At 32.9% G+C, this 9982-nt stretch overlaps 2 protein-coding genes across 2 annotated transcripts; both read right to left on the reverse strand.

Moving 5' to 3' along the window:
• Positions 1-350: 350 nt before the first annotated feature.
• Positions 351-5573, reverse strand: LOC116343718 (ovarian-specific serine/threonine-protein kinase Lok-like). The gene is made up of 4 exons (XM_031771932.1): positions 5254-5573; positions 1759-1895; positions 1530-1681; positions 351-1457 (listed from the first exon to the last, which is right to left on the reverse strand). Exons 1-4 carry the CDS (start codon positions 5571-5573, stop codon positions 351-353), a joined length of 1716 nt encoding a protein of 571 aa, XP_031627792.1.
• Positions 5574-7597: 2024 nt separating this feature from the next.
• Positions 7598-9184, reverse strand: LOC116343719 (myosin heavy chain 95F-like). Its single transcript, XM_031771933.1, has 5 exons — positions 9100-9184; positions 8835-9028; positions 8592-8762; positions 7987-8530; positions 7598-7926 (listed from the first exon to the last, which is right to left on the reverse strand). Exons 1-5 carry the CDS (start codon positions 9182-9184, stop codon positions 7598-7600), a joined length of 1323 nt encoding a protein of 440 aa, XP_031627793.1.
• Positions 9185-9982: the final 798 nt, after the last annotated feature.

Consider the following 9982-nt stretch of genomic DNA (forward strand, 5'->3'; position numbering starts at 1 on the left):
CTAAATACGTGCTCTCCTCTAACAATCTTTATCATGGAAAAACAAGCTTTCGTTTATCGTACTACAATTCCGAAAAACATACTCTCCCATTGATAATTTCGATAGATTTGATTGGCCACATTTACTTGGACGCAGAGACCACAATCATCAATCACACTGCAATATTCTATGTATGTGATAATCTGAATTTAGAAAAAAAAAAACTCTTTGGATTTCATTTATATTTATACGTATATACATATTTTATTTAATTAGAGAGAGAGAGAGAGAGAGAGAGAGAGAATTTGTTTATTTGAACACATTTTTAGATAACATTTTGTGTATTTTTAAGTGGATGTTTCGTTGTTTTTCTAATTTCTGTAAGCCGTTTCAAGTTTTTTTTGCGGTGATTTTGTTTTATTTGAATTCTTTACGATTTCGATGGCTTTTTTAATGATCGCATCATTTTCTTTCGAAAGCCATTTGCGTTCGTTCAAGAGAATGCTTACAGCTGGACGATCATCTGCTTTAAACTTCAATGTTTCACGAAGAATATTCTTTGCTTCATCTGAAACATTATTCCATAGTTGTCCATTGGTAAATCGTAATTCCTCATTGCTTGTACCATCATTATCATCGTCATCATCGAATGGATATTCTCCGGTAAAACAATTATATAAAATGACACCAAGACTCCACATGTCGACTTTATTCGTGTATGGTCGTTGTTTGTTTTTTATCTCGGGCGCAATATAATGACGTGTTCCGCATTGTGTTTTTAAAATTGAATTTAAATTGGTCACACATTTACTCAAACCAAAATCTGATATTTTAATCAATGTATATTCGTCTGGCGTTGCCAAGAGGATATTTGCCGGTTTAAGATCGCGATGTGTTACATTTTGTTTATGTAAATATTCAACGCCGCAACAAATTTGATAGAAAATAAATTTTGTCAGCTCTTCAGAAAAGGGTTTGTTCTTTTGAATGCGACTAAATAAATCACCGCCATCCATATAGTGCAGAAAGATTGCGACCGAATCTACATAGGTGTTGACACTGTATAGCTCCAAAATGCATGGATGTTTGATTTTTTTTAAAATCTCAATCTCTTGGAGAATGGATTTCATAGGGATTTGGTTTATTTCGTTTGAGGCATATTTCAATGCAAATGGCAAACACGTTGTACGATTTTGTACAAAATACACCTTTCCGCATGCACCGTGACCCAATTCATGACCAATGTGATATTCAGCATGTATATCTTTTGGCAAAAATGATGGACTCACTACTTGTTGTAGTGAATGATATACAAAGTAAATTGATGGCTGATGTCTTTCGATGTAAATACAAACTTTGTGACTAATTATTCGTTTTTTAGTATTCTTATCGATTTGCTGGAAAGTTATGCCCTGGTTTGTTTCATTGTTGGTGTTGATTTTTTGTTGGCAGAAAAATGTTCCGTTCTTCGAAAAATCCTGAGATAATTTGAAATTGTGAAACAATTGGGTAAAACATGAATGAAAAAAGAAGAATCATTTGAAATTCACCTCCACAAATACTGGACAATATTGATCGTTTACATCTTTTTTCGTGATTGCAAAATGGATGTTTGACACTTCAGACATTTTAATTGGTTCAATGTAAGCTGAAATGTTGCAATCACCATTCCGTCCAAATGTGGTTTTTTCCTTTACTAAATCTACGTAATCAAAAATATATATATATAATTTGGTATATTGTATTGAAAAAAGAATCGTAAAACTTATTAATATTTACCGATGGTACATTGTTTCTCTTCGGTGCTGGTTAAAAGTCTTTGTCCCAAGCGTCGTCGTTTTATTTTGTATATTGTCATTTGTCCCCATGGATCTGGTGTATTTGGTTGATTCTCAGTGTCACTCAGTGTGTTCCAGCTGCGATAACGGTGTATTCGAATTACTTTTTGTAGCTGTACGACTTATATTTACGACGTTTATTTCTTCTTTGTCGTTTGACATTTTTCTCTGTAATTTTTGATATCAACTACTGCTTTTTGTGTCCTAACCTAAACTCCCAATCAAGACTCGTATAATCAATGCATTCAATCTATCTGCATATATACATAAATATGTAGTGGTGAATAATAATTTGACTGCGTCGGTAACACTTTTTGTCTGACGATGCCGGTTGTGTGTTCTCACCGATCACCATACAGTTTCTTTCCGAAAATTGTGCACACGCGGACGCATAACTGTAAAATAATTTTTTTTTGTGTAATTAAATTTTGTGAAAAAATAATTTATTGACAATTGGGAATTATTTATTATTTTTTTCTTCCTTCCCTTTTAAGATAATATAGATAGATATCTGCATGCACTGTACAAAAGTTTAATAAATCAAAATTCTAAACAGTTGCGTAATTAATCATGTCTTCAAGTGACTATTTTCAAAGTTTATTAACATTTTGTGAATTAACGTTGTCACATCAAGATTCAGACGACGTCAATCTAAAGTTGAAAAGTAATCTATTGGAAAATATACTCATTCACATTGTATTTTTAGATTGCCAATGGGCACACGTATGATCAAATACTTGATCTTTTGTTCAAAATTCATCATATTTTTGACATGAACTTCGATAAAAACATAGAAAATGCTATGTTTTTCATTCAACACTACATTTACGGAATGAAGATATCAAAGAAACCAACTCCGAAAATGGAAGATGTCTACAACAGACTCATGCGCATAATGGCTTCTGGAATCCAATTCGTAAACAATCAAATTGGGGATTGATTATTCCTCAGTTTTTTTTCATTAAGCATATTCTAATACAGTGTTCTGGTTGTTGTTTGATCTCTGACTATTTCTTTATAAATATCGAAATGAAACGTACCTTATTATTTTGAGTGAATTAGGTTTAAGATGATCGATACTTTAATGTGATAAAGTATGCTTTGCATACTGTGCAATCCACTTTTACAAATCGTGTAATTTATTCAAAGATTAAATAATACGCATGAAAATCTGGGCAAGTCAATGAGCAAGTGCTCTAATTTATTTATTTTTCGCTAAAATAAAATCATCAAAATTTAATAAACAACAATTCATTGCATTTTTTTAAAAGACCTTACAATTTCTAAAGTAGTTGCTGGAATATATGTTCGATTTCGAATGGTTCTTTTTTCGTGCAAACTAGGAGAGTCATGAATCAAATTTATACATTTTTGACAATTCTGGGTCCAATTTTTCGATTTCAATTGCATTAATGAAATTATCAACTTCAATAAAACAATATCGTTTGGCCCAAAAATAGTAACAATTGTTGTTACAAAATATTCGAACTATTTCATTAGGCTCATTTTCTTGCAAAATGAATCAACCTGTTTTGTATTTTCGATCATTCATTTGAATCTATTTAACTTCAAATACGGAACCATTTGTAAAAATTTTAAGAATTTCTACATCATTTACGGGTTATTTTTTTCCTACTGATATTTTATCAACATGTGAGCACGATTTAATACTTTGAGCGGTCGCCTTTTGATGTTTAGTTGCAAGGGTGTGTGTGAGACTTTTGAAATTGCGGTTATTTTTTGCAAATCGTTTAAAGACTTGATGGTTTGCTTCAAATCGAATTGTACTCATTTTTTTTACTGACCCCATATTTCTAATTATTGTTGGATGCTTGTGAGAAAGTGATGCTTAGGTAACAAATCGCGACCAAAAATTAAAATTGCACTCTCTAAATGGTATACGAATATATTCTTTGGGCGAAATTAAATCACTTTCACTAATACCACGTGGGTTGATAAGTTTTTAGAATGGAAATGAAAAAAACGTGAATGTTGGCAAAAATTGATTTTATTCTTCAACGTAGTCTCCTTTTAGCTCGATACACTTAGTCCAGCGTTTTTCTAACATTTCGATACCTTTGGAATAAAAGTCGGCCGAAAGTAATCCAAAATAGCCATCTGTTTCTCATTCGACTTCTTCATTTGTGAAAAATCGTCTTCCCTGGAGCCATCGTTTCAAGTTTGGAAAGAGATAATACAAAATATTTTTTCTTTGTATACGCTTTCGTTTTTTCTTCAATACAGTATCCAATCGATCCAATAATGCTATGTAATAGTCAGCAGTGATAGTTCTTCCATGCTCAAGATAGTCTATAAATATTATGCCATCCGCATCCCAAAATACACTGGCCATAACTTTTTCTGCCGATTGTTGTATTTTTGATCGTTTGGACCGGCTTTCACCCTGTTCTGTCCACTGTGCCGCCTGTGGATTTCCTCAAAGTTTTCTGGAAGTCATCGATAATCTCTTGCGGTTTTAACCCTTTCAAAAATTGATACTTGATCGCTGCACGAATTTCCAATTTTTCCATATTTTTGAAATACTCGGAGGTTACTCTATATAAATGACTGTATCTCATAAATTATTCGATGGAATAACATCAAATTTTGACAGTATAGGTTCAAGGGTTGGCACTTGACAACCATGGGACTAGTTTTTGTATATGGCGCCATCTAGTGTCCGATTCTAAAAACTTATCAACCCACGTAGTACGTTCAGAAAAAACAATTTGAATTACATTTTGAAGTGAACTAATATATGGCCGAGTATCTTTCAATTGTTCTTGATATTCATACAAAATAAATGATAAGTTTCGGAAAAGGCAAAGCGACTGTGCAGCATTTTGATTCAAATTCGATTTAATTGTTGAAATCATAGACGGGATATTTCTTTGATTTAAACGGCCATAGTCATAAAATTGAATTCGTTGTACAAGGCTATCCTCGCTACAAATACCATTGTTGATAATATATTGAAATAGGTTTTGTAGCCAGGGCTGTAATTTTCACTCTGTCAGTTCACGCACACAGTAGTGTGCACATTCACATTCTATATGCGTCGCACACAATGCTTGTGTTTTGAATGTGCACGCACACTAAGTCACAAGTCTGACATTTTTGGCGGTTGGCAAATTTGTAACTAAGTGTGCGTGCACATTCAAAATACAAGCAGTGTGTGCGACGCACATAGAATGTGAGTGTGCACACTACTGTGTGCGTGCACTGACAGAGTGAAAATTACAGCCCTGTTTGTAGCGCAAAATGTATAACTCCTTCTGAGAGATCGTGCATGGGATCTACGCATTTATTTTGCATGGTATGAAAATATTTGAGATTATTTAGCGCACAGTCACGCTTTATTCCCTTTGTTTCAGTAAAATCAACTTTCATTGAGTTTTCTACTACACACAAATGCTTTTCGTAGCTAGCAATCGACCTCAACGAACTCGGATCTTCCTCACAAATCGTTTGGCATATACGTTTCGGCAGTTCACACACTCTGCAATAGTAGTTGGCCGAGAAACTTTCCGCAAATCCCAACGATTGATTTAATCCTATGTTATCGCCAGATGTAACTACCAATGTTCCTTTCAATTTTATGGTCTCTGTGACATTGATACCTTCGGTCTCCAAATGCTTGATTTCATGACACATAAGTCGCCAAATATCGTTGAAATCAGTAGATTCAGTCTTAAGATCGTCACTGTTGCATAGCCCAATCAAGAAAATGTTATTCAACTGTGAATTATTCGGCATATTACGGATACAAAAATACAAACCGCACATTTTATGCATTGTGGCTTTAGAACCCAATGGATTACAAGGCTCAAAATCATCTTCAAAAACCTGAATTTGTATACTGTTTGGGTATTTTTGGAACAGTTCACATTTTTTGTACACTTCACTGCAACAAAAGTCAACAAATTCAGGTTTGTAAGTACTGTTCATTCGCAAATAAACTTTCTAATGTTTTTATGATCGAAATATATGGAAATGTACACTGTAGTCGTATTGGCAACGCCGGCTGGAGTGGATTAAATCTCCTATTCTCAAATCTGGTTCCAATAACTTTTGACTCTGGTGCCACGTAAAATTTATCCAGCTTATTGACCTGATTTCGCTTGTGTTTAGTGCTGAATTCAGATAACTTGTTAACAGTATAACTTGCGGCTGCCTTTTCCGCCTTTCAATAATAAACATTTAATCAAACATTGTGTTCAATTGTTTTTTTTTTCAATATTTTTTGTAATATTAACCTGTTCTGCAGCTAGGGGGGAGACACGTGGAATAGAATTAAGGATTTTGAATTAAAAATGATAAACTTCTAGTAGAATAAACAAATTAGTATTTGGATTAGCGAAACAGTGCATGGAATAGTAGAAATAGGTTGGATTCGAACATTTTTAGTCGGTAGTACAGAATATCATTGAACAATGAGGTTTGACAATAATGTCAAAGTCAAACAGCTATTGACAATATTGTCATTCATTGTATGCATACAAATACAAATGCAAAAAGCTGATGCAGCACGTTGATCAAAAATATCTGTATATAGTCGAAACAACCAGGGTGGTCTTCATTAAATAAAATTCTGTTAAGTTAGCATATTTTAAAAAGATGTTGGAATTCATCGTCACGCAACGACAAATCAAATAATCGTAACAAAACGACAAAATCGAATCAATTTTCTTCAGAATTTTAGTGAAATACTTCAAAAATGGTAAGTTTTGAGAAAAAATCATCGAAATTCAGTTATTGATTTCAACGTAAATTTGATAGGCACCAAAACGTAAAATTTATGAAGATTTTTGGGAGAGTTTTGAGGCAAAGTGTGCAGCTGCTGGTTTGAAGTCAGAGGTGCCAGCTTCATTGAAGAAATTATTAAATACCATCGGCTATAATTCAATGTGGAGCTTCAAGAATATGACAGATGAAAAGTTGTACGAAGCCGAAAAATACATTGAACAATACCATCGAAATATTGTTGACGAATTTGAAGAATACAAAGACGCAAAGCCGTTCAAATTTCTTCCCGGACACAAATCTTTGATTTTTGGAATCACATCGGAAATCGCTGAAATGAAGGATGAAAAGAGACCGAAGAAAAATATGAAATCAAAGTTCATTTTAAGCGAACTTGAACTGCAAGCATCTTTACTGAACCAAATGTTCACGTACTCGAATGGGCTTGGCTTGACAAAAAGTTGGTCAGATTCAATAAAGGATTCGAGTTACACTGCGACTGAAACTGCTGCTTTTTGCACATGTACGTTATTGTGTCCAATATGTTTTTCCAGTTTTGTTGTTCGATACGATAAGCATTGGAAGAATAGCAACCTTTGTAAACATCTTCGAAAGCATGCACTGCCTAGTGCACAGCACAACGTGAAAGTTACAGAAACATCTACTACTGGCCTGAGCGAAAAATTCAACCAACCAGAAAAAAATTTCAACATCAAACTTGGATCAAACCTATCGCTTGAAGACATTTTAATTACAAAAGGCTGTGATACTCTAGATGATACATACATTGAATATGATGACGAATTCATTGAGTTGGGTGAGTTTGACACTCTAGTTGAGGGCAACGAAAACGACATCACAGAAGACAACTAAAACGACAAATGTTCAGTCTAAAAATGCTCATTCTACAAACTCGAATTCATCAATATATCGAGAAATGGTGATAATAGATTAAAGTGCCTTAAATTAATGCATCATTAAAAAAATATATCAGAAAAAAAAACATGTTTCATTCCATTTTCAGTTTTTCAAGGTTTTTATTTTTGAGGTACATAGTCATGTTCCCGTGATATATATGAAAATGCGTTTTTAAATCGGTTGTTTTCTCCTATCAACAAATCATTCTGTTTCTTTATGCTTTGTAATTCCGTTTGTAACTCAACGTTTCGCTTTTGTAGTTGACGATATTCCGCAAACACTACCTCATTCTTTTTTCGCTCCTCACGTAACAACTTTCGCAATTGATTCTCAGTAGTCAATTCAGCTTCATTCGAACTAATTGTTATCCTTTCACGTTGAGTTGAACTTTCTCGCAGCTTCAAAAGTGAACACGATTCTTCTATAATCCCATTTGCGAGTAAATAGACTTTGACATATAAATATAAGAAAAATGGAAGTTTTCATCTCAGCAATTTGTTATATTTACCTTCAGTTTGAGTAAGTTGCACGGATTTTTTATTCAATTTTATTTTCTTTCTTGGAATATCAACTACTTCTTCAGATTGCACAAGACCAATCAGTTTTTCACTGCGACTTTTGCCGAGAACACAAAATCTCGTAAATATAATGGCTATCTTCCATTTTTTGCGCAGGAGCCTTAGCTTATCCATTTGGTATTTAATTTTACTTGGTTCATCGTTTAGTTTTTCCGTCAATAGGTCTAATTTCTTGCATCGAAAGAATATTTTAGTATTACCAATTTTAAAATCCTTCCACAGAAGGCCACAAGATCGAATTAATAAATTACAAAACTCTTTGGGATTTGTGTTGGCATAATCTTCAAATTCCAAGTTTGATTTAACTTTAATAAATAAGTCAGCAATACTAATAAAATTTGGGAACCCGATTCTCATGAGTTGCTGATAAGCAATAGATCCCGAAGAAATCAGCTGTGATCGAACTAAATCTTCGTTGAATATACCACTAGATTGACTTCCATTCGGTTTGATGCATCTTATAAATGAACATTTCTAAAAAAAAATTGATTTTTACAATCTGACAAAAATTATTCGAACTTTTCCTTTTACTCACTGTGTTAGAAAGTTTCTTGATTAGATCATCGGTTTTTGTTTTTAACATAGAGGTTGTTGATTTTCCATTCAATATATTAACTGAACCACTTCCAATAATTAAACCGAGATTTTGACAAATATCTCTTATTTCTCTTGTCAGCATTTTTGAATTTTTTTCCAAAAAATTATCCTAGCGAATAAATTCAAACATATTTTCAATTATTTTGTTAATAAAGAATCTTAATATTTTGAATACACTTACGACATTATAAAAAACATCGCCAACAAAATGACGAATAATAAATCCCGAATTCTGTAGCTTCGGTACGCCGAGTATTGGATTATTTTCCCAATTTGCAAAAATATTTTGAAGAAAGTTAGATGCGGTTTGACACTGAATTTTGCCCGTATCATCTAAAACTTTGAAGACACCTTTGAATTTATTTTCATATAAATCTAAAGATAATAAAATAGTATGACGTTAATAATTAAGTTGTTTTTGTTAATATACGTTAATTATCGCTCACCTAAAATGAGGTGATTGTCCAGAAATTGAATTTTTGGTATTTGCAAATTTTCACTCGTATACCACTCTTCTTCGTTTTTTATCATTATTCTGACGAACATTTGTTGGATTTTTTCGTTGATGAAATTTATAGAAAGCTGCTCAAAATGATTATTTCCATTGAATGATTCTAATAATTATAGAAAATATAAAGTTATATAATTTAAATCTGTCCGTAAGAATAAATATGGCAATACAAAAACGGAATCTGAAGAACGTTACATAAATTTTTTTTTGTATGGAGTTAAACTATGTAAAAAAAAATTATGTAACGTTCTTCAGATTCCGTTTTTGTATTGCCATATTTATTCCCATGGACACAAATGTTTGTTTGGGGACACTCTTAAAGCAAGATCTAAAAAATTACCGAATCCGGCTATATCTAACAGGTTTATGTTCAATAGTGTTGAATCAATTTTGTGGTTTGTACTTTTTTCGTTGACTTTATCAACGATATATTGAAATACACATTCGTATAAGGTCTGGCACAAACTATTTCTTACTGTGTTGGCTCTCAGGTGATCTAATTGAATGCTATACAAATAATTAGAGAAAACGCCTTTAATTACAAATTGTATAACTAAAAATCAGTCAAAATGCATGCTTACGTGATTGGATCTGATCCGGGCACTATCATTTGTCGTGTCATCAGGGAAATTTCAAGTGATCTTTGTTCAACTTCCAAAAGTTGGGCAGCAATACAAATGTGGTTTGTAGTCTTATTTGCAATTTTACACCCTATTGAAGGATTTTCCTCAAAAGATACGTTGCCGAGATGCAGAATTGCTGCAAGTATTTTGTAAATTTTTTTCCTCTCTTTATTTTCCAATCCAATATCAATTAAT

The sequence above is a fragment of the Contarinia nasturtii genome, unplaced genomic scaffold (genome assembly GCF_009176525.2).
Source record: "Contarinia nasturtii isolate CC-2019 unplaced genomic scaffold, AAFC_CNas_1.1 Cnas_scaffold_1037, whole genome shotgun sequence".
Classification (NCBI taxonomy): Eukaryota; Metazoa; Arthropoda; class Insecta; order Diptera; family Cecidomyiidae; genus Contarinia; species Contarinia nasturtii.

Coding starts and splice junctions, on each gene's coding strand:
- LOC116343718 (XM_031771932.1), bottom strand. CDS start 5,573: ATGCCGAATAATTCACAGTTGAATAACATTTTCTTGATTGGGCTATGC. Junction 1,682..1,758: donor AGAGAAACAATGTACCATCG/GTAAATATTAAT, acceptor TTGATTACGTAG/ATTTAGTAAAGGAAAAAACC. Junction 1,458..1,529: donor ATTGTCCAGTATTTGTGGAG/GTGAATTTCAAA, acceptor AAATTATCTCAG/GATTTTTCGAAGAACGGAAC.
- LOC116343719 (XM_031771933.1), bottom strand. CDS start 9,184: ATGATAAAAAACGAAGAAGAGTGGTATACGAGTGAAAATTTGCAAATA. Junction 8,763..8,834: donor GCGATGTTTTTTATAATGTC/GTAAGTGTATTC, acceptor TTTATTCGCTAG/GATAATTTTTTGGAAAAAAA. Junction 8,531..8,591: donor TCAAGAAACTTTCTAACACA/GTGAGTAAAAGG, acceptor ATTTTTTTTTAG/AAATGTTCATTTATAAGATG.